This window comes from Penicillium crustosum (genome assembly GCF_028827405.1).
Source record: "Penicillium crustosum strain IBT 35664 chromosome Unknown utg000002l_segment0_segment0, whole genome shotgun sequence".
NCBI classification, from domain to species: domain Eukaryota; kingdom Fungi; phylum Ascomycota; class Eurotiomycetes; order Eurotiales; family Aspergillaceae; genus Penicillium; species Penicillium crustosum.
Genome location: NW_026623123.1, coordinates 320,829 through 347,427, shown reverse-complemented (window position 1 = coordinate 347,427; position 26,599 = coordinate 320,829). Strand labels below are relative to the sequence as shown.

The window sequence follows — 26,599 nt, the reverse complement described above, 5'->3', positions numbered from 1 at the left end:
ATGACGATGTGTATTGAATCGTCCAGATTGATTGGTTCTATTGAATTATAACATGCTCATGAAATAGCTAAGAATGGCCAGCTTCAGTACGAAGAACAAATGACAGGAAGTCGAGGGGGACTCAGCCCAAATCTATAAACAAAGCTATGTGAAAAGAAGAGAAAGTGATAGGAGCGATATAACTCCTTTAGAGTGGGGGTATAGCACAAGCTTTCTAAATCTTTGACAGTGGGGGCTTGTCTTGCTTTAATCGCACAACACCCTATGATAGAGTTAGCACTAAGCCCTAGAATGAACAGAAAAAAGCAAATACATACCTCTTGCATGCAAGTAGCAATAAGCAGGCCATCCTTAGACCAAATCTTCTGAATTGCCAAGCCTCGTCCTTCGCCAGCCCACGGACTCTCCATCTCCGTCAACATCCACTCATCGGCACGGAATGCCCGCGGATTGTGGAAATAAATTGAATGGTCCAGGCTGACCATCATGCCAACCTCTTTATGATCTGCCTCATTTTCACCCGTCGTGGCCCTGTTCAAGGCCCCTTCCAGACGGCGACGCAATTCTGCAGCCTCCTCTTCCTTCAACTCCCTTAGAGCTCGCGTGATATCTTCATCGTCGAGATCAGATGGGTTCTTAAGTGCGTTCAGAAGTTTCTCAAGTTCCGCCGGGGAGGAAAATCGCGGGATATCGTGGACGAGCGAGATAGTACCGATGAAATAGCTGTCGGTGATATAGGCAAGTGCCGACAGGTGTGCTTGGTAACCACCCTGTTCGGAGATCGCGCCGCGGGCGCGAATATATCGTCGGACCTTCTTATCTTCCTGGTTAGGGGATGTACCTGTTTGATCCCGACAGCCATTAGTACATCGTGCACAGCATAGAGCTTCCGACCAGGGACGTACGGTTCAGAATGCCTGCCTTTCTTGATTCGAAAGGACCGCCGCCCGCATTACTGAGCGCCTTTAGACTGCCCGGCTCAGCCTCTTCCGGCAACGGGACATCGGGCTTTGATACGGCGTGGTGAATAGTCTTCTCGCCACCACTGCCGACTCGGCTGAAGCTCAGCGTGGTGGTGAAGATCGGTCGCCCCCGTTGCCGCGCCTGCACGGTTCGGGTCACAAAGCTCCTTCCATCGCGTACGCGCTCGACATGGTATAAAATTGGGATCTCGGAATCGCCGGCAAGCACAAAGTAGCAGTGCATGCTGTGGACGGCGTAGTCGGCGGGGACGGTCAGCATGGCTGCTGCTAGGGACTGTGCGATCGCGGCTCCGCCGTAGATGCCACGAGCTCCGGGGGGATGCCATAGCGGGCGGGTATTAGTGAAGACATCCTAGAGACCAAGAGGGAATTTGTTAGAATATGACTCTTATTGCGACAGGAATTGAGGGATGTCATACTCGGCCGAGGTCCACCACTGGGGTCAGATCGAGGACATTCTCGATAAGAGCCTTGGAATGATCCTGTGCGGGGGGATCGAAGATTGTCACGCGTTTTGACATTGTAAATTATATTCAAGAGAGATCAGGACTATGTTAAATGCGCAGGTGAATTCCGGGGATGACGATTCCCCTGGACTTTTAAATGCGGTCGGCCCAAAAAAAACAGCCGAGGTCCCAAGTGGATCATCTACCCCGGGACTTCCATCTTACATTTTTGTACACTTTTGCACACATTGTGCAGATACACGTGTGGGAAAGAATATTTGATTATTTGATTATTTGATCACATTTCACATTAGATTATTCATACACTCCCTCTTCATAACCTAGGAATCACGCTCATTTTTTTTCCTACGCTGTAGCGTTCTTCAAGGAGTCAAATGACTCCGGTCCTTCTGCGCTCTCTCATCTTCAGGTAAATCGAAACGATAAGTGTTTCGCACAAGATCAGGCGGTGGTGCGCTGGTATTACGTTCCTCCAGCAAACGAAGCAACTGGCGACGTTGCATCTCTTCGTCGGTGAGTAGCGGCGTGCCTTCCTCCGCTTGGTGATGTCCACATTCTCGATATATCAAAATCCCCGCGAGGGCGTAGCAAGCCGAGAAAGCAGTGGGTACGCATATATTTATGATCTGCAGGGTGTTAATCTGCAGGCTTCGTCCGTGGATATGGAACAGGATATTTAGGAGCGCGAGCAGATTCATCGTCGAGTATGGGCTGCAATTGTTAGCCAATGACCGATAGAAGAGGCGCAGCTTTCATTGGCACCCACATAAATATTGAGTGGAGGAGGAACAGCCCTTGGCGGCGCTGGGCCAAGGCAATCAGTGCTGATACACCGTAAGACACACCAGCAAACGTAAATGCAGTAACAGTAGATACTGTAGCATTGATTCGCAACTCATGAGCTGGGGAACCGACTACTACGGCCAATACCATATACCTAACCACAGTAACTCTTCAGTCAAAAACGTCCGATTCCCAAGTCAAGCTACCATATCGTAACATGAAACTCACCCGACTAGCTGCAAGGCTGCAAAGCAGGCTACTATCACCTTCCATAGCCATGAGACATCAGCCGCACCAGCCTGGGGTTGGGTTTGTCTAGAGGTAGTCCAAATGGCTTCGTACGGATATGCCAGCATACTGACGATTATACCAGCTGAGAAGCAAATTAACGAATGGAGAGTAGTATGGATTCGGGAACCGGAAGGTAAGTAAAAAGAAAACAAAATACGTATAACGAGTGTCTAGAAGTTGGATCTACCTTGGGCAAGACGGGGGAGCAAACGAGTGATTTCAAGGGAGGACGTTGGATACAGGACTGCAGCTAAGGTCTGTGACCCCTCAGAGGCTCGTCTAGGCAAACCTGCAGAACTAGTCTCTTAGCTGCGATCTGACATCCCGTAGGTTACACAAATGATGTTCACAGATGGTCTGTTTCATAACATAGATTCCGAAGGTGATGGACGCCCAGGTTACCTATAACATTGATGTTTTGCTGTTGGGCGACTAAATTCACTAGGTGGTAAGTATCATATGCTTAAATATGGAATGCCGAGACTTGTTAAACTTTTGGGCACTGTTCGGTAATCCTATTTAGACAAGATGAGTGCTGATCCCACCCTTGGACGTTATGCAAGTACCCGTGGCCCTATCACTACCCCCTGATTTATTATGCAGAAACCCCCAGGTCTCGTTGTTCTCGTGATGTGATAGGTCTGATGACGTTATAAAAAAGGAAAATAAAGGGATTTCTCATAGAATATGAATAGTTGCCTATGAGCGCATGACTATAACAGGTCAGGACTAGGAGAATATGTCCAAAGGGTATACCATCATCTAGGATACGATATTAGTTGGTATGTCGTCGGCTATGTAGTTTACCTATTCTATTCTATATGTAACTAGGATAACATATGTTTTCATGGCATCTTTCATAATATCAAATTAAGTTGTCGCAAGAAAGTCATGGTCTAGAAAAACTCAGATCTAATAAATCCGTACTTCGCGTCTCTTTCCGTCTGTTTCTTCGAGAACTCGGTAATATCGTGTGTCTCCAGATTTTCCATTCCGAGAGAATCTTGGGGAACATATCTGACTTAGATTCACTCAGCCTTGGCGCGTACTCCACGTCTATATGTACTCTTAATGGATTAATTCCTCAGTATCTCAACTCTATAGTGTTAGAAATGCTCACGACGGTCGCACAAGGATGATTATTGCTCAACTTCCTACCCTATTTTATACCCGCTCTTTTCGATGAAATATATCATTCGGTGTCTATTCACTGCCCAACCACTTGCATTCTGTCATCCCTTCCACACGTAACGACATGCATACTACCATAGGGTGTGAGAAAATAGGGCCTTCTGTCCGCTCAGCCGTACTTAAGACAGTTAAACTATATTGTTTCCCAATTCACTCTTGGCACTTGAGCAGCACTCTAGGGTATGTATGAGTAACATAGGCGAGAAGTCTAGAGGCAGGAATAAGCGAGATGACAATGCTCATCTGGGGTGATAAGGCCTATTCTATGTGCTTAGAGCCGCCTGTCATGCGCTCCGTATCATGTAGATTCATATGTGAACACTAAAATGACAAGGAAAACAATGGAATGTAACTAGATAATATTACCTAATACTGCGAACTAACGCCTATTACGCTAGAAAAATACGAACGTCTGATAACTACTCCATACACCCCGAACATCCAATGTCATAATCGTTTTCTAGAATGCCAACGGCTATGATTGTGGCTGAACCCCGTCTTGCAGAACAGGCAGGTAGATAGCATCGGATGCCATCGGACTCCTGAAATGCATGGCGAACGGGGTGGTTCCAAGGTTCAGGGTAGCGCATTCGCGTGGAAAACGTGGGTGTGGATTCAACTAACCTTATCGGGTTGGCTATGATTCTCCGAGCCAATGGGAACCAATAGCAACCATGAATTCTCCCCTCCAGCTATGACTCGCCTTATCAGTGAATTGCCGAAATATCCATGGATGGCCTTGGCGAAAGATAAGGAACGTGCTAATAATCTCCGACAGCTATAGCAAGAGAACTAATCCCCTGGCTAGTCCCCTTTGGTCCATTAAAATCAGGTACCCCAAATTGGTCATGCACACCAGATCTCCTTATCACTGAAAGTACCTCGATAACCGAATGCACCAATCTGAGACAAGTTGGAGTACTAGATGATCGTGCAATGTGTATATAAATGCCTAGATTATGTCCGGGCTTTTGATAAAAATACCTTTTTGCAAACTATCAATCCCTAGTGTAGAGTGCCTAGGTCAATCATCATGATCTCTCCTACTGGTTCATACGGGCTACCAGCTCTATTGTCAGCCTTGCTGTCACTCTCCACTACTGCCATCGCGACAATCACTTCCAAGGGTCAAACTGTTGAGCTCAATGGAAACACTTATTACGTTCCTGCGAGAGTAGTAACAACCTTGAAAGCCGATGCACACGTGTTCGGCAAACTCAATGGCTTGCAACCTCTGACGGTTATTCGGAGCGATGCCGCAAAGCTGACAAGCGCAATCCTTGATTCATTGGTGAGCAGCTACGAGTCTGCTGACGATGTTTTCAACGCTGGGTTCCTCGACAACATCTATGTCGCGTATAACGGTACCGCCAAGAATCCCTCACAGAATGTGTCAACTCATTCTTCATGGGGTCCTAAAATCCTTGGATATGCATCTGCATATGGTACCAAGAAATCAAAGACAGTCACGTCATCGTCAACACTGCCTGCTGGTCCATACTTCTTGGATCCGTCCAGTGGAGCCGTTTTTGAAGCCTGGCTGTTGTATTCCGATGTGATGGGCTCTTTCACTCAAGGATTGGTCTCGGTTGGTGACAATGAGTATGATGTTTTGCCGGCAAGCTTGCAGGGCTATGCGTCCTTGACCATTGGTGTTCCATCACGACTATACTATACCAAGACAGCCGATAAGCCTTTGGCCGGAGTATGTATTCCCCACCCCGAGCTCTTTCCATACGAGGGTGCCCCAATGTGAGAGACGTGCAATACTGACTATCTATTTACTCATAGGTTCGTCTCGGTGTTAAGGATATTTATGATATCAAGGGTGTCAAAACTGGTTGCGGCAACCGCGCTTACTATGAAACGTACCCAGTCGCTAACACCACTGGGCCCGCAATCCAATCCCTCATTGATGCAGGTGCCATCATTGTCGGAAAGATGAAGACCAGTCAATTCGCCAACGGTGAGACCGCCACCGATGATTGGGTTGATTACCACTCCCCCTTCAACGCCCGCGGTGACGGATACCAAGATCCCAGCTCATCCTCGTCCGGCCCTGGCTCTGGCATTGGAGCTTATGACTGGTTGGATTTGGCAGTTGGAAGTGATACCGGAGGCTCAATCCGCAACCCTTCGCAGGTGAACGGATGCTTCGGTAACAGACCCTCATGGAACTTGGTTTCGTTGGATAATGTTATGCCCATGTCTCCGCTTCTGGACACAGCCGGATTCCTGACAAGGGATGTGCAATTGTGGCGCGCTGCTGCGGAAGTGATGTACAAGGACGCAGGCCTGAAGTCCTACACCAAGTACCCCAAGTCTATCAAGACGATCGATTTCCCAACTAATGCCTCAACCCCAGCCGAGGGACTTTTGGTTGAGTTTGTCGACAAGCTATCCTCCTTCTTGGGTGGTGCGAATGTTTCTGCTTTTGATTACGATGCTCTCTGGGAGTCCACCAAGCCTTCGACTGTTGCCGCCAATACGACCCTCAACAGCATGCTGTCTCTCACTTACCCTATCCTCATTTCGAAGCAGCAGTATCCCCTCATTGCCGCACCGCTGTATGCAGACTACGCGGCTGCCAATGGAGGCCGTAAGCCGTTTATCAACCCCGTGCCTCGCTCCCGTTGGGATTGGGGACTTGGATACCCGGAATCGCAACTGGACACTGAAATCGAACACAAGAACACCTTTACCAGCTGGTGGAATACAACTGCCCAGGTTTTCGACGAGGAGACTTGCTCGGACAGTTTGATTCTTTACATTGGAACTGAAGCCACACCGACCTACCGCAATACTTACCGGAGGTATGTCCTGGTCCTTTCCCATGTTATGGTATATTTGAGAGACTGTTTGCTAATCCATTGGAATCGTATAGCATGCCCGGTATCCCGCAAGGATTTGCTACATCTCGTATTGCTAACTTTGCCGGTGTGCCCGATATGGTCGTTCCGAGTAAGCTCAACCTTCCCTTATTATTTGAAAAAATACCTCAGATGGTTTAATTCGGCACTATAACTGACGCAATTATAATTTAGTTGGCCAAGCGCTCTACAACTCCACCATTACCGAGCAGCAGGAATACCTGCCCGTCGCAGTGGATTTCATCGCACCTCACGGCTGTGATCTGATGGTCTTCAACCTGATCAATGAGTTGGTGGAAGCTGGCATCGTGAAGCAGCCCGGCGCCGGATCCACTTTGTACGGGGAGGAGGTGACTTACTATTGAGCAAGGAAATGAGTAGATAACTTCCCATGTAGGGTATCATTGTATACATAAGTTATTAATATATAGATTCGGTTTTATAAATATCTTTTTTTTTTCTTTCCCCCATGTCAACATTTGATGCCCTCGAGCTACTAATTATCCCTACTATAACCAGTAGGAAGGTCTACGAGTGGGCTAGTCACAGACTACCAGTAAATCCGCACTACTTTCTTTTTATTAGCTTTATCCCTATAATATGAGATTGAAACTTTCATTAAAGTTGGCACAAAATGGTATTTGGGGTGATGATCCACTCGCGTGTTTTGATTCAAGTTATAGAGATATTGCAGGCAAATGTTTCAGGATTGTGGGGTTTCTTTATTCGTAACAGGCTTGGATGCCGCCTCTGCTACAACCTGTATTGGGCGGACTTGATCTAACATCCTATCTCTATCAAAATTAAAGCTGGTGGGTGTTGACCGCACAACCCTTGGTTGAAAAATACTAAATGATTTGATTTTACAAAAAGGGCATTGTCTTACTTCAAAGAAACTGATGAAACAAGAACATTTCTTGATCGACAAGTTTGTGGCTCAAATACCACGCCAGCTTTTCAAAGTGAGTTCAACCCAAATTCCCGCGTTAAACGAGTGTGAATTGAGTTTTCAATATATATCACGTCCAGTTCAGAAAATCCACAGACCCCCTGAATCCAGCGGCGCCTCCTATCTAAGCGGCATTGGCTTCCCAGTTGGAGACAGTGAGAGTGGCATCGCCAGTGAAGGGCTCGGTACCAAATTGCAAGTCTAAGATTATCACCATTAGTAAACCACATCTAAGGTAAGGAATAGATGGAGAAACATACTGATCAGGTATTGGGAGCCAGCAGGGTAGGAATGACTTTTGGCCAAGAGGTCGAAGAACTCCTTGATGTCGGTGGTGAAGGAGGTGACAGGACTCGCAGCAACGAAGCTGTAGACATTCATATCGCCGTTCATGCCGTTCCAGAGCTCCCAGGTGTGTTTGCCGACATCAACTGAGTTGAGCTTGCTACCGATAGGGCTGATGCTTCCATAGCGGGCGAGCCTAGGGGAGAGACCGACTGTTAGCCAAAAGGACGCTCTTATATAAATATTCAATTGGAGAGATCTTACCAGATCATCAGCTCGTAGTCACCACTGTAAGTGACGTGGTTCTTGTCAGCTGCAGTGAAGAGATCGTAGGCAACATCAGCGTTGATATTGTCATTGTCGTATTTCCATTCGGCGGAGGTTTTGATGCTCGTAAGCTCGCTAACAAGCTTGACATCAAGCTTCACGCCCGAGTTTGGGAAGGTCTTGACCGAGTTGTCGGCACCGGACCAGGACCACTTAGTATGCCAGGAAACACCGGTGTCGGAGATGCTGTCAACGGTGGTGCACTGCGAGCCGCTGCCCGAGTTCTTTCCCCACATGTTGTTGTTGACGGTATAGATACCTTTGTTGTAGGTACCATACTGTTCACAGAGCTCCTGAGCGGAGGCAGCAGCGGCAAGAGCGAGGATTAGAGTTATCTTCATTATGAAATTAAGATAGCTGAACCTTTAGGGCTAGTAATCCTGTAGTTGATAGTTTGATGAGTTAATGAGCTTGCGAGTGAGATTGAGAAGCGACTCGAGTGGCCTTTATATATTTTCGTAGGTGGATTTCTAGTGTTCACATTGCTGCTTGATTGAGCATGCCAAGTATGTAATATGCGAGATCAAATGAGGTGGTTTTTGTGACATATTGATGCTGCGCCCCGGCCATGTCGGAGAGCTTCAGTCTGAGATACAGAACCCGTGTTGAAAACTGCAGGACCCATGTCGATCTCAAGTAAATGGATCATTGAGTCGATTAAAGGGGGCTGTCGAGTCTGTGTTACCACACAAGTATAGTACAGAGGTTAAATATTCGCTTGGAAGTGCAACATATGACAGGTGAAACATCTGGTGTCAACGATATATATCCAAGAACGGTGAGTTTAGCCTCAATTACAAGTAGTCGTTTCAGTCCGGCTAAATTATAGTCATTTCATGTGAGTGTGGATTCGGGGTGGGCTTGGTATCGTCTCCACCTACACTATGGAGTAATTCTTCTGATTCTCTGGGGTGGATGAAATATGTTGGATCTATCCCTATCTAAGGATTCTATGGCCTGATATTGAGAATAAGTGTTACCTCTACTAATTCTAACAACTTCCAATTGTAAATGGAACGAAGAATACTTCGTATATGCTCTACAACATACGGAACAGATGTGTTACATGTCATGTTTGTCCCTTGATGGAACGTAGTGGGTCAGCTATCAAGAGGTGGAGGATGAATCTAAAATCCATATGGGGTCGCAGCTTGGGTAGGCTTGTAAAAAGGTCCGGGCCGGGAGACTTCCAAGGTTGCTCACCTGGGCAAGCATAAGCTTTATATAATTCCAACGCGGCACCGGAGCACCGGGACTCAATAGATATCTAGGTTCTAGAATCCCTAAATTCTTAATAACCTAGTTCTAAAAGGGTCTTAATAGAGAGTATAGCGTTGTAGAGGTGATTTAGAATCAGGAGTCTTCCTGATTGGCTATCTCAATTTTTACGACCTTCCAAATTTAGATGTCTCCCAGAGCTCTCTTTCCAAGGGAACCCGAGCCGGGACCCGAATCAATATATTATCTACAAAGGGCTAACGGCGATCTCTTCTCCATTATATATCCTTCAATTGAACGATCCTGTCTATCATTTCCTGTTTTGGGCGATTGTTTGAACTGATACTACTTCGGGTACGTGACAGGCGGAACACGGCAATGGCGCTAATTTACCCTAATTAGGGCGTCGTCTTTTAACCGTCGGACTAAGTATTTATTCAAGTACAGTGATATACCCGTAGCATATCAAGGTGGGTCGGTCTCATCGTACTTACTGCCTGGCCTTGCCCATATTATCTTAGATGGTCTTTTTATCAAGCTGACAAACTGAGATGGGGCTCGGTGCGCGAGTAACACGCCTTGAATTGACAAAATAAACACAGAATGAGAACAAGAAAGGTAGAGAAAGGATAGAGCTTATTTGGGAAGCTGAAAATATATAACCTACGAAAGAATACACGAGGATATGCTAGTTTTGCTCAACATTGAGTTGCCAGTTGGAAAGGTCTCTAAAGGAGGATAGATACATAGGCTTCAGTCCTTTCTCTATTTGGGCTAAACAAATTGATGGGATTTAACACTGACAGACTCGGCATGTTTGCTGGGTGGTTCCAAGGCTGTTACAAGAGCCGGGGTTGCAACGTCATTTGCACATGCTCAGTCTTATAATGGTTTTTTTCTTTTCTCGCACGGTCCATATTTCAGTTTGCAACGAATCCAAACACAAATTCAAGATCTGCTTAAGAAAAGGCTCGCGGTTTTCGTTGAGGACCTGATCCCTAGCTAATTCTATGAAAATTCTTGAATCCGTTGGAAATACCTTTGAGCCATGTCAACATCTAGGATATCTCCACAGAAGTTGTGACAGTAGGAAATGAGCCACCTACACGTAATAAACCTATAGATAAAATCCATAGACAACCTGTGGGATCGTTCCGTTGGTGCCTGATTGCGCAGGCTTGCGTGCATACTGAGCAGTTTGTCAGATTTGGGCCATAAATACTGCTTTCCATAAATTGATTGAATGAACAATAATTCCTCATATTTCTCGCCGATCTATATAGCAGACATCTGAAAGTTATATAACAGCAGGACCCATTACAGCATATGCCTGACTTTGATTGGCCTTCGTATCATTGTACACTGAACTAAATAGGTCGAGACTGGCCCCTGCCATAATGTAGATTTTACCAATGCGCGGGTTGGCGGGCCCATCTGAGCTAAGTTTATTCACTATATTTGATAATAATCCAACTTTGTTCCAAGGTTTACCTTGCATGTCTCGGCGCTCTTCGACTGTTAAAGGAAAGTGCTCTCCAAGGATGGTGACTACCAGACCTGCTTTCAAGTTTTTCCTACATCTTCAAGTTTCACAACCATCTCTTCGCAATTATCCTGAGATTTTGACAATTCTCTTGATCTAATTTCACCTTTCACAATGGGCGCCTCCGGAGGAGACGTTGATTTTCAACTTTACCGCTACACTCCTTCGCCGCCGCGGTGGTTTTCACCGTCATGTTCTTTCTCACCACTCTGTACCATATCCAGCAGCTTTCGAAAAGCCGCTGCTGGTACTTCATTGCATTCGTTATAGGAGGGATCTGTAAGTGATTGAATCTCAGCATCATGCCTCAGCTTTTGCTCTTCGGCAACAGGCCTCAAGCATACCATGCTAACCCTAGAGACCTTACAGTTCAGATAATTGGGTACATAGCACGGGCAGTGGCACACACAAACACCAAGAGCGTGCTCATTTATGCGATCCAAGTAATTTTCATTTTACTCGCGCCCCCACTATACGCTGCATCGATCTACATGGTTCTCGGGAGATTGATTCTGCATCTCCGAGGTGAAAGTTACAGTGTGGTACCATTGAAATGGATGACAAGCATCTTCGTGACGGGTGATGTGATTGCATTTTTAATGCAGGCAGCCGGCATGTTTCACAGGTTCCGAGTGGCTTAGTGCACATTGCTTCAAGATATAACCTGATACTAACGATCGTTCACAGGGGGAGGAATCATGGCGAGCGGTACAGTCAGCTCAATGACGACCGGCGAGCACATCACAATCGTGGGCCTCTATGTTCAACTTGTGTTTTTCACATTTTTCTTCCTCGCGTCGCTTTTATTCCATATCCGAATCCGCTCGAAACTGACTCAGCAAACCATTCAAGCGACACAAGAGCGTGGCTTGCACACCACCCGGAGCTGGGAGTCCGTCATTTGGGGGCTTTACATTGCCAGTGTGTTAATTCTGATCCGATCTGTTTTCCGTATTATCGAATATGCTCAAGGGAATGGCGGATATCTGATCAGCCATGAGGCTTTCATGTATGGGTTCGATTCGACACTGATGCTATTTGCAATGGTGGCGATGAATGTGCTTCACCCGTCTGTGATATTGTCCTCGACCCAAATGGGAGATCAGAATCCGTTGGAACTTTGAGATCTCTGCCGCGGACGCAGTGAAACCTTGAGTGCGATTCGATGGGTTCAGGGGATAAGTGAGCAGGAGAGAAGGAGGGTTGAGGGAATTGTGTTGGTTTTATGCCACTGAAATAGCCTTGGTACATCATTTTACGGCAGGCACTTGTTGTATCTAGATTTAAATTCTTTGTTTCAACCAGGCCACGAGCGGTCTCGTGAATCGTAACATCGCATGGCACTTCAGTATGCCAGCGGCTTAATTCAAATCAACCAGTGTGCAGACTTTACTTGGCCAAAGAGCCCACTCCTTTAATCTGGAAGGCAAAGATTCCGTAATTTTGTTGAGTGAGTGGTTTATGCCAGCCATGCAAAACCCAGTAATCCTCGTGGAGTAAGGAGTTTAAGGAACTTTGATAGATATTAAACTCCGCTTTTTTTTTTTAGAAATCTTGGGATCAGCCCAAACAGCATAATTAGGCATCGTCTGAGTATATACCGTAAACAAATTCGCCAAGTAAGTACGTGGTAGATTTGATGTGAGTTAGCCATGGCTAGTTAAGACTTATACATAGAACAGTCCCAAAAGAGCACGTGGAACGGCCACCAAAAAGACATAATAAGTGCGAAGGTATATCCCGGCCAGGGCCTGAAGATGCCTGAAGATGGGTGAATACTTGCCGGCAGAAAATATGAATACCTGAATTACCATAACAGAGGCCTTGTAAGAATTTCTTGAAGGACAATATTAATGCCTTAGAAAATAGGCACTCAGTCGCCAGATGACGAGAAGGATAGGTGACGAGAAGGATATATAGTGACATATACGTCTGTAAGAGCGGAGCCAAAAGGGGGTATATAATCAGGCATCTTAAGGCACCAATATTAGTAATAATTAGTTTCTGACCCCTGACCGGGATACACCTTCGCAGGGGAACAAAGGACGGGTGTACTACTGAGTTGTGGAAAGCCGGATAAAAATTTCACCTAGTATTCCACTGTGCCCTGAAGTTTCCTACTGCTGTAACGAAATGATTGCCGAGTATATGGATGCCACTGACTTGCATGTGCACCCGGTCCGAGTCCACACCGACTTGCATGTACACCCGGTCCGAGTCCACCGGCACTGCCAAAGAAGCCGGCGGGTAGAAACAGAAGAACATATATCTGTAATATAAATTATAGATACCATCTGACAATATATGCTCTTCGATCGCATATAAGGTAACCCACATTCCAAAAACCGTATGCGTCTCGTAAGTCTTAAACTTGCACGGCTTTCAGTTCGCCAAGCAAGAATAAGAACATTCAGCATGTCTCATACCGTGCCACAAGTGAGTCAAAGACTCGATTTCCTATTATTCTGAATTAACTTAGCATTTCAACGTTGACTTATAACTTCAGTTGAAAGACAAGTCTTTATTCATTGGAAAATGCCACATCAACGGCGAATGGGTTGGGGCTCAATCCGGCGAGACCTTCGAAGTCACTGGTAAGGCAAACCAGACACAGCTCATGTAATTAAGCTGCTAACAACGGATGATTAGATCCGGCCACCGATAAGGTTATCGGGACATGCCCAGAATTCAACGCAAAAGACACCGAGAGAGCCATCAAGGCAGCCTCAGATGCATTCCCGATCTTCCGGAAAACGTTGGTACGCGAAAGGTCTCGATTACTGAGACGTTGGAATGACCTCATCCTGCAAAATCTAGATGATTTGGCGACTTTAATAACTTGGGAGAATGGGAAACCTTTTGCAGAGGCCCAAGGCGAGGTCAAATATGCTGCAGCTTTCATTGAATGGTTCAGCGAGGAGGCTCCCCGTTTGTACGCTGATACAATTCCTACATCTGTTCCGGGCAACCGAGTTTTGACAGTCAAGGAACCTGTGGGTGTCTGCGGCTTAATCACTCCATGGAACTTCCCTGCCGCCATGATCACCCGTAAGATCGGCCCGGCATTGGCGGCTGGGTGTACAGTTGTTGCGAAAAGCCCCGGGGAGACTCCATTTACTGCCAATGCCCTTGCGGAATTAGCCCTTCGAGCGGGTATCCCTAAAGGTGTCGTAAACATAGTGACTGCGTTGGAAAATACTTCTGAAGTGGGCCGCACTCTCACCACTCATCCGGATATTAAGAAGGTCTCGTTTACGGGATCGACCCGCGTGGGAAAACTCCTAATGGAACAGGCCTCTTCTAGTGTGAAGCGAGTGTCGTGGGAACTTGGCGGCAATGCCCCGTTCATTGTCTTTGATGACGTGGAGGATATCGATATCGCAGTCGCTGGCGCTCTTGCATCGAAGTTCCGGGGTACAGGGCAAACCTGCGTATGCGCCAATCGAATCTACATCCACCGGTCCCACTATAAAGTCTTTGCGGAGCGACTTGTCGAACGTATCAAGAACTTCAACGTCGGACCTGGATTTGCCGAGGGTGTCACCCATGGGCCTCTCATCCATCGCGCAGCCGCACAAAAGGTTGCCGATCACGTTGCCGACGCTAAATCCAAAGGTGCTCGGGTCCTTTTGGGTGGGAACCCAATCAATGAGCTAGGTCCCAACTTCTTTCAGCCTACAGTGTTGGCTGACATGACCCACGATATGCGCATTGCCGATGAAGAAACGTTTGGGCCCATAGCAGCGCTATTCCCCTTTGATACTGAGGAAGAGGTAGTCCGACTAGCCAACCGCTGCGAGGTTGGCCTGGCAGCGTATATTTTCAGTGATAACATCAGGAGAGTCTTCCGCGTAGCGGACGCTCTCGAGGTTGGTATGGTGGGTGTCAATACTGGCTCTGTCAGTGATGTCGCTGCTCCGTAAGTATTCTCCACCCATATTCCAACTCTCTTTTCAATCAATCACTGGCTAATGCGACGATCGATCTTGCAGATTTGGTGGCGTGAAAGAGAGCGGATTTGGCCGCGAAGGGAGCAAGTATGGAATCGAAGAATTTGTGAATGTCAAGAGTATCACCTTAGGTGGAATATTCTAAGTGGAGTAGACCTAGCTTCTACCACAGAATGTGTGTGTGAATATTCGTGGGTCAAAAAATGGCTTAAGAGTCGGGTCAGGTGTGTATTCTAAATTTGCAGTCAATTATAACGGCAACCAACTTTCCGCAAAGAAGGATGTCAGATTCCAGATTCCTGTACTCCAACATAATTCTTTCTTGTGTAAGCTGTAGTACATATTTCGTTCATGGTGTCCCCCATGCAAGTAAACGCGTGGAGCTATTTGTGTTATGCTACATCGAAAAATGATATATGTTTCGATCACATTAATCAGATGATACACATCCACTTTGAATGCCCCCCGGGGTGTGCGGTGACTTCCTCGAAGGGAAAAGAGTTGCGATAGTTCTGTAGCCTGCGACTTGAATGATAGAATGGGATGTACCTCTTAAATTTAGAAACTCGCAGGAAGAAATCAACGCGCAATACCCTCTAGACTACGACCGGTGCTACCGGGATGTAAAAGGGTTCCGTCATCGTGTCACACCATTGGGTCGTGTTCTAGTTGAGAAAGATGGAAGGAAACGTCCACTTGAAGAGTGATGGTTCAAGTGATTAGTTTGCCATTCAATATTGTCTAGCTGCCTTGTTCTTTTTACTTTTATTATTGTTGCCAACATCTCCAATTTCCTGTTGCTCAATTTCCTTATGCAAATCATGAACCGTCCATAAATGGCCATTTCTGTCCGCCTTTCTTTGTGATTTCTAGAAATTATCTGTTGGCTGCATGCCTTTGACATATCGAACGATGGATGTGTCGACAACAATACTAAGTATTATAAGTGTAGGTATTACTATCCAGAGAGGATACAAGGAGGTCATTGTGAATATCATCCAGCATAGATGCAGCGACAGCAAGCTCTAGTGGAAGGGCACGGATTATTTACCCTGATGATGCAATATGCTATACCATACATCATTGCAGTATACTCAGACTTCTATCAATATACAATAAAGTCATATGAAATATTGCTTCGGTGTTTATATCCAGTTGAGTGTATTAGCTATCCCCCATCCGTCAATAGTCTCCAGGCTGCAGCTCAGATCTGAAGAGATACGCTGTGATTTAGCAGCCCCCTCCAGAGCTGCCTCCTGAATCTCCGCTGCTGCTACTTCCACCACCTGAATCGCCGCTACTACCACCTGAGTAACCTCCACCTGAATCACTTCCACTACCTGAATAACCTCCACCGCCTGAATGACCCCAACCGCCTGAAGAACAGCTGCTATCACCGCCACCACCGGAATGATGATGGGTGCTATGTCCAGCTCCGGAGTAGTAATTGCTACTGCCAGCATCGACATAGTTGCCACCACCCCAGGTACTCGACGGGGTGGATGTGGAAGGAGGGCTATGGTACGGAACGTAAGTTGGTCTAGACGCAGCGACAGCCGCTTGCTGGCGCTTTCGGTCTTTCTGCTGTTGTTTCACAACTCGGTCCTCTTCTTCCTTTCTTCTCCTGGCTTCTTTCGACCGAAAGAGATTGAGAAACATCTTTCAATGTTGGGATTGAGCGAACCGGCTTGACTGACAATACGTTAGTGGGATTCTACAATATTCGCAGAGGTCAATCTTTACCGTGAGGTATAGTGGAAATAGCTCGAGAAAGTATAGCACCTGAAGATGTTTGTTGGAGATGTTGCTGTGCTAGATTATGATAGTGAACACCGCGAAAAAAGGACGTACGGGACAGGGACTTAAATATCTCTTGCGACTAGGGCCTGAAGAAGGATGCGAATTGTATGGCCCGATTAGGACAACCTCGGGCAACCGGGGAAAAACACAGCCTCCGATGTATTCTCAGTCTCCACCCGGGCACTTTATCGCTTATGCAGCAATACGATTGGTTCTCCGTCGATCGGACACTCCATTTTTCAGAACTATGCCGATCTTATGTTATTTTATCATAGCGTCTGACTCTGCCTTGCGTTATCGCATTGCTTATGATCACTTCTGGGTGAATGTCGCATAGCCCGCCCCAAGCTATGACGTCCATGAGCCGCAGTCTCGAAAGTTCTTTGATATATTTCAAAGCAAGGCATCTAATATTCACCTGTGACGGCAATCTCTCCTAGAATATACTGCTTTGATAGCCGGCCGGGCAAAGCCCTATATTGTAACCTGAGAAGTATGTATAGTATTCATGGAATACAGGGATGGGGTGGGTGTGGACCAAGGTTTCAAAAGAATACAATTTTGGCACGTACCTTAGCCGTTGTGAAGATGGAACGGGGAATTAGACAGCTTGGAGATGCATTCTTGAATTTGTCGGTAATACTAAACCGACACTTTCAGGAATCCGTGACGGAGATCGATGACCACATTGAGTAAATTCAACCGAGGCATATAGGCTCCAACGTCCATTAGGTCGTTCAGCTTCCAGGACGCTAGCAAAAACACGTGGGCACCGGATCCGGCCGCTGCAGCTGTTGATATCATCCGATGTAGTTCAAAAATATCCCCATTTGGTCATGATCAGCAAAATCGGATCGAAAACGGGAATTCAGGGGTTGGAATAGGGCAATACCTTTCCTAGAAGGCAACGACAAGTGTCCTTAACAAATGAACTAGTTATCGGAGCCTGGCGAGCTCCGAATTCCCTCCAATCGTGCAGGGCAGTAGGGTCGTAAGCCATCCCACCGTCCTGGAGGGGTCGATGCCATGATGTTCTGTGACTAGGAGTCCCGCGTCACTTTTTTTTAGCCAAGTAACTGAGCCGTAGTGGCCTCATCCATCGTGAATTTCTGAGACTCGCCCTCTCCAAATGTACTCTGTCCAGGTAGGAGTTCCTAATACCAGTAATAGGCAGGACGCACTTCGAACGGTAGCATCCCGGGTGGCGCCTTATATGTTTGAGTCCCGGTCGCTTAAAACTAGACCAATCTCGCAAATGAAACTTGCTCCTGTATAGGTAATCTTCGGTCTTGAGAAAGCTCTTCTGTCGGCAAGAATGATGCGCCATGGTACTAAATCAATCACCACATGATAACCGATCGAGAGCGCGTCAACATCTTCAAGAATGGGAATGAGATCGAAGGAGAATATAGGGCCACTTTGCAGGTTCAAGCCTGGGAAAACGTCTTCCGTCTTGATTCGTACCATGAAAATCCGATCGATCCTTCGATATCGCAGTCACCATTTATCCATAATCCACTGCTTCTTCCGACAATGAGCCGTGCCCGCAGCATTACATGGTGCAGGGAAATTTCATGCACCACTTGATGCTACTCCTTGATTGACTGTCTTCTCGACTCGAACCAAAAAGGGTTGGTTGAATGGTTTCTTTTTTAGTAAGAACGACAGAAGAGAAGAGCATGGATTAGATAGAACTTAGTCTGAATAGAACCATATCGTCGATGACATCTGAGCTGTCTGCGCGAATATCCTCTAGATGAGAATAAAAAAACCTCTCAAAAGGGCGGGATTATATTATAAATAAGAAAATCCGTCGTGGTCGAGGTTGAGTCCAACCTCCATGCGAGTCGAGCTACCACCTTCAGTGAAAAGGCTGTCGTTAGTGTCGATGGCATTCTGTGGCAAAGCAAACACCTGCGGAAATGTCTGCTCCAACCGAATCTCCCGCTCAGTCAAGGACCAACGTTAACCTTGGAAGTGTTGCTGACCGTCGGGTTGCCAGCGGGTCGTCGCTAGGATGTTTGTTCCTTCGCTCTTATTAATGTATTTGATCACCCTCGCAGAATAGTATATTGACAGCAACTAACTCACTGCTCCCAAGCGCCTTCCTCCTTTTGGTCTTCTCTTGTCGACAAAGGGTGGCAATGGTAGGGAAAAAGAATGTGAAACTGACGTCTCCCTCATCTGGCAGTTGCAACCCGACTGCTACTACATCCACACACCGTTGGCGAGCAATATCTCTACCCAGTTTCACATGATCTTCCTCGGGTGTAGCGTGGGGGCCGGTGCAATGTATTGCAACTAATAGCGGTCACCGAGTATATTGCGACTCTAATCGCACTTGGTACATTTGGTTTGGTGTATGCTAATTTTGGTAATATGAATTTGCGTTACTTGGAATTTATCTACAGTGCAGTAAGTTGCGAGGCTTGACTCCTAAATAATTTGGGCGCTGACCAGAATACACTTAGTATCGTAGTTTTGGCTATTTTAGTGCTACCATTTTGTAAATCGCCTGGTCAAAACACCAGTAGCGCAGACAAAACATGCGACAATGAGTAGTAATTATAGAGAAGCAATCAATCAGGCGTCTCATTTTCAAAATGACGGTCATGCCTACGGCCGAGATTTGCTGATATATATCTTCCAACTAGCCAATAATGTCACCGTGACAAGTCCTGCGACATGCTGATATATAATAAATAGATAAAAATTGTCTTGATGGTAATTACCTTAGATATTTTTATCCTCCCTGTATCAGTTAGAACTAGTTGAACCGTTCTGTTTTTCCCTTCTCTCTTCTTGATGTTGATAGGAACAGAGCTGACAAGCGGAGGACCAAGTGGATCCCGGTCCCAATCTCATTTTCTACGGGAAGGTCTACGCGTTATAACCTCAATACAAGTATATGACTAGACTGACTAGGGGGAAAGAGAGGAATGGAAAAGAGGCGGAGCTAACCCACAAACAAGGTCCTGTGATTCCACATTCTAACAAAATCCCAGTTGCAACGAGGCAAGAACTCTCTATAATGGTCATGTTAAGGCTTGGCATTAGGCGGGAGCGAGACATGTGGAGAGATAAATTACAAGCCTGATGTCTTGGTGGTGTCTCCAGGACTTGGCAGGCGTTCTTGCGGCCAGATGTTTCAATCAGGGCTTTGGGGGGACGTGATTCATGGGGAAAAATATTAGTAAAATAGACTAATTAAATAGCTAAGCTCAATTTGGATAATGTATGCAGATCTAGCTCAGTCGTAGTGCTGACATGTGCTGACAGGCAGCTTATAGTCTATTTGTAAAGACACCAAATAACGCTAAATAACACTGAAACGACCCTGCAGGCTTAGCAGTTTTTTTACGGTCCGCCGAGCCGACGGGTTGGACCGAAGTTTTTAATCCAATTTCCAGTTAGTTTCGAGTTCTCAACGGTGAATCTGCTAGGCCCTGAAAAGACCTTGGCTTTCGGGCTGCTTGGAAGCATTTTGTAGTGATTTATCGTGTAAACCTGATCCCTGTAATACAACATAAATGCATCTGATTGCGCTAACCTGCAATTTGACGTGTCATTTAACCGTTCAACAATCTTCAACCTAGAAGGTTCGCCCCACAATCTGCAATCTTGATAACATTCGAATCTATGCTTTTAATCTAAACAATTCAAGCAGTTTTCGAATAGTGTAAAATGAGACCAGCTTGAATATACCGAGACTGAAAAATACCCAGACTGGATAAATATTTAAATCTCAGTGCTAGAACCCTAGTATCCACGCGTAGCCTCCTGGGGTCTCTGCTTAGGGCACTCTTTCCCATTCACATCGATTCAATAAATGGATTTTGAAGCTGTAACTGCGAGCCTCAATTAAACGGCTATAGTTAGAAAAGGAAAAAGAAAAAGTGATTGTACTGAGTTACACCGCATTTTAATTTCAAACGAATCCGGAAGCTTGTAAGCAACGGCTGAACTTCATCTATACCATCCCACTAGATCAAAACCACTACACGCTAACATGCATGATCGGGACAAATGGGGCGAAAAATGAAGTCTCTAATGCTCTGTCACAATCTCATAATCTCACAAATCTGCAATGTGACCATTCCCTCGGGATCCTTGTATAGTAGGCTAACCGTTTCTGTACGCCAAGAGATTCATGGATACCTCAAGCACTGACAGCAGACAAAATCCATCACGGACAGCACGGGAAAAGAGGCAATAAACAACGCAGTAAGCAGGGCGAGACCTTCACAAGCACTTTGTCATGATTATGAGACCCACAAGAAGATTCACGACCTGCAGTCCAGTTGCGCCAACTACCCTCGACCTCGAGGTATAAAAGGAAGCTCATCCCCAGGTCTAGAGGATCATCCAGAACACCTCAGACAATCACAGTTCCTCTTCTTCTCCATCTACCAAAAAGCCTATCTTCAAGATGTACTTCTCCGCCGGAATCAAAGCAGCCCTGCTTCTCGCAGCTTCCATTCCCGCGCAAGCATGGAACAGACTGGACAAGAACAACGCTGTGAGTCCCCTTCCCCCAAAACAACAAATACAATCCAACGAAAAGGAAGAATACAATCTAACACTGACAACCACAGGCCCTCCTCGTCATCGACCACCAAGTCGGTCTTGCCCAACTCGTGCGTGATTACAACACAAACGACTTCCGCAACAACATCCTCGGTCATGCTGCCCTCGGCAATGTCTTCAACTTGCCAACCGTCCTGACCAGCTCCTCGGACGCAGGTCCCAACGGTCTATTGCTCAAGGAGATCACTGATATGCACCCCAACGCGACCTTCGTCCGTCGTCAGGGTGAGGTCAATGCTTGGGATAATGCGGAATTCCGCGCTGCAGTTAAGGCTACTGGCAAGAAGCAGTTGATTATTGCTGGTATTGTTACTGAAGTTTGTAAGTGGATATGCTTATTTCTAGGAGAAAAAAAAAGAAAAAAGAAAGAAAGAAAAAAATATGAAAAGCAGATGCTAATATTCAAAATAGGCACCTCCTTCCTCGCTCTGTCTCTCATTGATGCCGGCTACGAAGTCTTCGCCAATACCGAAGCGAGTGGCACATTCGATGTTAAACTTGCTGAGGATGCGAACCGCCGTATGGAGAAGGCTGGTGTTACGCTCATGGGTCTGTTTGGTATTGTCTGTGATCTTATGCGTGATTGGCGGGAGACTCCTGGTCTCACTGAGGTTCTGCCTTTCCTTGATAAGTAAGTTGCTATGCATTCTTGATCTTACTGCTGTGTCGAGATTGCTAACTTTTGTTTGTCTGTAGGTACCAGTTTGCTTACGGTCTTGTTGCCCGTCACCACGCTGGATCTATTCAGAATGGTACCTTTTTCCCTGTTGAGGGGACTTTGATTTAAGCCTGTTCATTGAAGATGACTGGTCAGATTTCGAGAGGTTCAGGTTCGGATAAGTGAAGAGGTGAAGAGATGTAAGTGGAGGAAGAAGAAAATGGGAGACGTGGGAAAAAAAAGAGAAAATTTCAAAAAATAGATGTCTTGGTGATTGGGTATATAGCTTTCTTGTGAAGGATAGTGTTGAATCTAATTATCAAGACAAACAGCAAGGTCATTGACAAGTAAAGTAGACCTGTAGTTAACTCAAGCTTTGTTAATATGTTACGGCCCAGTCAAAGGTGACACATAGAAATGTGGATTTGGGTATTCTGAATGGTTTTCACCTATATTGTAGCTACGACTCCCATAAGCAGGAAAATACATAGAAAAAAAGACGTTTAAAAAGACACCATGAGGCCGTATAAGCGGTCGACTATTCTTGTTTTTCATGCAGCTAAGTAAAGACCCACAAAGAAATGCAAGATGACACAGCCGGAATCCGATATGTTTGTAAATATATACAGAATAAAATAACAAGGCTATAAACAAGTACTTGGGCATGGGTATCGGCAATGCAATATGTGCAATGAAGTTATAAAAACTTGGAGCTCTAGACCCGGTCTAGAGCCATACACATACACCCCGGATGGAGCGATGAGGTGATATCCATGGATGCGAAGGTTGGTGACGTAGGCGAGGGCGTTGGAGACATTGGAGGCATAAAACGGAGAGAGAATAAACATCGCATGTGAGATCCGGCGTGTGCTTGATGCAAGGAAACAAGAGACAAGTAAAAAGGGGGAAAACAAACATAGAATATATACACACCGCTTTAAATAATGCTAGCAATCGTCATGCGTGAATGCGCCGAACTCGACCGTCTGTCCGTATCAGAAGCCGATTCCGGCGCAAGAGTAGAAGAAGAAGAAGAACCCTCCAGTTTTGGCTGTCCCATAGGGACATCCCGTCCGTAAGCCATCTGCTGCTGCTGCTGATGCTGCTCGGTAAAGAGATCTTGAACCGTCTTCTCAATCCACTCCCACCCCTCCCACTCAACATCAGTCTCCATCTCCGTCCGATGATGAGAGGACGTCGGCGTCGAGACACCCATCCCCATCCCCTCCAATTGAGATCCTGTCTCGGAGCCGTGCCATACCCAGCTGCCGTCGGTGGTCCCTTGCATATCGCCCGAGACATACGCCATCATTTCTTCATCGCGGTCGAGATCAGGGACATGACCATCGGATGGGCGGATGCGGACGAGGAGACGTCGTAGGAAGAAGGCAAGGTAGCGACCGCAGGCTGCGTTGACGGTGCGCACATCGCCGATTGATGACAGTGCTTGTACGCAGGCTAGCGCCCCTGCGTACTGGCCGCGGAAGAGTAGGAGGAGCGTGCAGCGCCAGATATGTGTGCAGAGGAGGGATCCCGCGCTAGATGCGAAGTGGGAGCGGGGATCGTTGGTGGATTGGGGTCCTGGGTTTGTTGGGTAGTTGCGCATGCAGCGGGCGAGGATATTGGCTGTGTCCAGGGCCGTGGAGACGCAGTAGTCCATTGCTGAAGTGCGGACGATATCAGGACAGAAGGGGGAGATGTTGTGGCGGTGGAGGAGGAGACGGGCGTTTTGGAGGTAAATTACCGGGGCGAGGGAGCGGGAGTCGAGGTCTTGATCGGTTTTCGGGTGAAATTGGGAGGGGAATGTTGCGAGGCAGGTGTTGAAGTGGAGTTCGAAGGTCTCCAGGGTGGCGGGGCTGATGGTTGCTGAGCGTAGGGTGCGTGTGAGTTGGCCAATGGACCGGACGACGTGAATCGTAGCTAGCAAGGGCGTAGTTTGCTGACTGTCTGGAATGTTGCCTCCTTCTGTGATGTACTGCTCGTCCACAGGACATGGGAGATCGATATCACAATCCTGGTCGTTGATTAACACCGGCTTCCCCATCTCAAGCGCGAGTAATCTGTCCCAGGCATATAACCCCCACCAAACACGCTTCCGCATCTCCCCTTCAACTGCAGGCCACGGTCCGGAGTTGATGTGCAGCCCAATCTCTTGTGCCACACGTACCGCTGAGCCAATCCATACCCAACTAGCCGACTTCGAATTGACCTCGTAGAGAAAAATACTTGCTAGCAGCGCCGCACGGGCCCGATCCAAATTGAAGTTGTCATGCCAAACATCAATGATCCCACAGGAGGTGCGTACGTATTTCTTGCCTTCTTCTTCCCGATTCGCCTCGTTCGTGTGGATTGCACCGCAGGCAAATACACCAAATAGCACAGCCGCCCATTCAGTCGAGACACCTAGCAACGACCCCGACCGATAAACCTTTTCATACTCTGTGATGAATATGGGCCAATGAAGTACTGGAAGCACCGAGTGAATGCAACCGAAATACTGGGCTAAGAGATGATCTGCTACATCCTTCGGCGGCAGCTCCGGCGCATTTCCCGTCACCAATGATTCTGCGCCCTGTTGGCGGTATGGGGTGGGCACCTTCAAGATGCCACGGCCGTAATGGCGGAGATTAGACCGCACCTCGGAGAAATTCTGTGCGATAGGCGCCTTTGAACGGCGCACTGGTCGATATTCAATCTCGGGCAACTTGATCATCGGCTGCGAAACACCTTCGTCCACATCGACCATGCGATCCGGCCGCATCATGCCGGTCTGCAGGTGCTGTAATTGCTGTTTTGTATTCTGCAACTGCTTCTCCAGATCCTGGACCTGTTTGATAGACGACATGCGGCGGTTCGTCTCTTTGGTAAACTGACAGCGAACCCTGCGATTGTTACATTCGGTGCAACTGGACGACTCCGAGGCGTCGCATTTAACCTTGCGTTCGCGACAAGCATCGCAGCTAGGGTCCTTTCTACGCTGGCGATACGCGCGTTTCTGCTGTAATTGCGCGGAGGTCTGTTGGCCATGCCCGGGACTGGTTTGGTAGAGACCTGGGACTGAGTTCATTGGTGGGGCATCGGGAAGCGCCGTCTCACCCGGTGATCCAGAGGCGGAGTCATAAAAACGCTGGTACGGTGATGTCGTGGGTGCAGCTGAGGGCATAGGCTGTAGTAAATGAGACATTCGCATCCCGCTGTCAGGTCTGCTCGGCGGAGCGGAGAGAAGCGCGGGAGCCGGGAATGCGCCCGACGTCACCGACTGCACGGGTGGCAGTTCATAGCCTTGATTACCACGAAAAGGAGAGGGCTGCATGTTGGATGTATTCCAGTAAATAGAACAAATAGGAAGGAAACAAATTCAAGGGAGAGTCGGGGTGAGAATCTTAGAGGCGACTTTAGATAAGGGCTATCGCCACAGTCCCAAAGCGCATTCAAGATTTCGATTTCCCTTTTGCTATTCGAATAGAGACTGCGAAGCCATTGTTGGGATGTAGAAAAGGGAAAAAAAGAAAGATAGAAAAGTATGAAAATAGGAATAAAATAAAACCCAAAAAACGAATAAGGCTAAAAGGCCGGGATGATCGTGTATGCAAATGCCGAGGTTGGGAAAGATGAAGATCAAAGAATCCGGTGAAGAAAGGGAGATTGGGGAATGTAAAATCAACGTTCAAGGGGAACAAGAGAGTGGAAAGCGGAAAGGGAAAGAAAAAAAAGAAAAAAATAGTTTTTTCAAAAAAAAACGAACTATAGATCGACGAAGAAGAGTATTACGATCTACCTAACTCCATCAGTGGCCCGTAACCAACGTACGCGATTTAAAGAATCTTCAACAGATCGGAGCCGAGAGACTATGCTTCCCTCTACGGACTATGGTACATATGTACATTTTTATTTATGCTGATACTACAAAGAAAGTGAGCCCGAGGTCGGCAGTGGTAATGTTGGATACTTGGTTATAAAGAAGTAGTCCCACTTGGTTAAAACATGTAGCCCTGGAATTAATGATAGCGTCAATCTGTTAATAGTACTCCGTAGTACGGAGTACATAGTCTTCAATGATACGATGAAGAAAACAGGGAAGGCAAAGAGGATACGTGGTCCACGAAGATCTCGCCCCTCTGCACAAGCCCTGATGATCGACTTCGGAAGTGCACCGGGACCACATGGAATCGGATGCGTTGGCCCGGACTTCTTGACCTTTTTCTTTTCTTTTTTTCTTCTTTTTTCTTTTGCTTTTTTTTGGCTTTTTTTGGGACTCTTCCCCGAGGTCCCGAGCTTCAACCTAAATAATAGGTGCTTTGGATCTATATCCTTTGCTATATAAATATATGAATATACAGAGATAGAAGGGAAGGCGTACTCCGGTGTACTCCTATCCAACATTTGAACTTACCTTGCCAAGCCATCTCTTTAATTACAATATCCCAAGCTCCGGGGGTCCATCCCATCTAGGTTTGGTGCCGAGAACTGACGGAGAATATATCCAGTGAAATACCACTGGTGATTTATTCCATGCATAAATTTTACTGGATACGGAGTACCGAGTAGAGTGGACTGTAAATGCTGTGCAGGGAAATGAAAAAAGAAAAAAACACTCAAAAAGGAAAGATCTTGGGGCACAGACAGCCTCAGCCGCTTAGTTTTTTTGGTTAATCTTTGCCATCTCCAGAGGTCATTGATGTATTCCCGGAACTTCT

The 26,599-nt window shown here is 46.7% G+C and overlaps 9 protein-coding genes across 9 annotated transcripts; 4 read left to right on the top strand and 5 right to left on the bottom strand.

The window, feature by feature from the left end:
- Positions 1-214: 214 nt before the first annotated feature.
- N7487_003628 (uncharacterized protein) lies at positions 215-1,504 on the bottom strand (the record flags this gene model as incomplete). Its single annotated transcript, XM_056871375.1, has 4 exons — positions 215-262; positions 318-841; positions 906-1,335; positions 1,403-1,504. 4 exons carry the CDS (start codon positions 1,502-1,504, stop codon positions 215-217), a joined length of 1,104 nt encoding a protein of 367 aa, XP_056729095.1.
- A 308-nt stretch (positions 1,505-1,812) lies between these two features.
- N7487_003627 (uncharacterized protein) lies at positions 1,813-2,589 on the bottom strand (the record flags this gene model as incomplete). Its single annotated transcript, XM_056871374.1, has 3 exons — positions 1,813-2,161; positions 2,217-2,387; positions 2,462-2,589. The coding sequence occupies 3 exons, from the start codon at positions 2,587-2,589 to the stop codon at positions 1,813-1,815; spliced, it is 648 nt and encodes a 215-aa protein (XP_056729094.1).
- Positions 2,590-4,748: 2,159 nt separating this feature from the next.
- On the top strand, positions 4,749-6,950 carry N7487_003626 (uncharacterized protein; the record flags this gene model as incomplete). Its single annotated transcript, XM_056871373.1, has 4 exons — positions 4,749-5,420; positions 5,507-6,528; positions 6,600-6,676; positions 6,760-6,950. 4 exons carry the CDS (start codon positions 4,749-4,751, stop codon positions 6,948-6,950), a joined length of 1,962 nt encoding a protein of 653 aa, XP_056729093.1.
- Positions 6,951-7,658: 708 nt separating this feature from the next.
- Positions 7,659-8,487, bottom strand: N7487_003625 (glycoside hydrolase family 12 protein; the record flags this gene model as incomplete). The annotated part of the gene is made up of 3 exons (XM_056871372.1): positions 7,659-7,735; positions 7,795-8,015; positions 8,084-8,487. The coding sequence occupies 3 exons, from the start codon at positions 8,485-8,487 to the stop codon at positions 7,659-7,661; spliced, it is 702 nt and encodes a 233-aa protein (XP_056729092.1).
- Positions 8,488-11,021: 2,534 nt separating this feature from the next.
- Positions 11,022-12,031, top strand: N7487_003624 (RTA1 domain-containing protein; the record flags this gene model as incomplete). Its single annotated transcript, XM_056871371.1, has 2 exons — positions 11,022-11,154; positions 11,595-12,031. The coding sequence occupies 2 exons, from the start codon at positions 11,022-11,024 to the stop codon at positions 12,029-12,031; spliced, it is 570 nt and encodes a 189-aa protein (XP_056729091.1).
- Positions 12,032-13,322: 1,291 nt separating this feature from the next.
- On the top strand, positions 13,323-15,002 carry N7487_003623 (NAD-dependent succinate-semialdehyde dehydrogenase; the record flags this gene model as incomplete). Its single annotated transcript, XM_056871370.1, has 4 exons — positions 13,323-13,343; positions 13,414-13,501; positions 13,557-14,826; positions 14,900-15,002. The coding sequence occupies 4 exons, from the start codon at positions 13,323-13,325 to the stop codon at positions 15,000-15,002; spliced, it is 1,482 nt and encodes a 493-aa protein (XP_056729090.1).
- A 1,085-nt stretch (positions 15,003-16,087) lies between these two features.
- N7487_003622 (uncharacterized protein) lies at positions 16,088-16,516 on the bottom strand (the record flags this gene model as incomplete). Its single annotated transcript, XM_056871369.1, has 1 exon — positions 16,088-16,516. One exon carries the CDS (start codon positions 16,514-16,516, stop codon positions 16,088-16,090), a length of 429 nt encoding a protein of 142 aa, XP_056729089.1.
- A 4,570-nt stretch (positions 16,517-21,086) lies between these two features.
- N7487_003621 (putative isochorismatase family hydrolase) lies at positions 21,087-22,031 on the top strand (the record flags this gene model as incomplete). Its single annotated transcript, XM_056871368.1, has 4 exons — positions 21,087-21,176; positions 21,253-21,565; positions 21,656-21,875; positions 21,941-22,031. The coding sequence occupies 4 exons, from the start codon at positions 21,087-21,089 to the stop codon at positions 22,029-22,031; spliced, it is 714 nt and encodes a 237-aa protein (XP_056729088.1).
- Positions 22,032-22,839: 808 nt separating this feature from the next.
- N7487_003620 (transcription factor domain-containing protein) lies at positions 22,840-25,215 on the bottom strand (the record flags this gene model as incomplete). The annotated part of the gene is made up of 1 exon (XM_056871367.1): positions 22,840-25,215. The coding sequence occupies one exon, from the start codon at positions 25,213-25,215 to the stop codon at positions 22,840-22,842; it is 2,376 nt and encodes a 791-aa protein (XP_056729087.1).
- Positions 25,216-26,599: the final 1,384 nt, after the last annotated feature.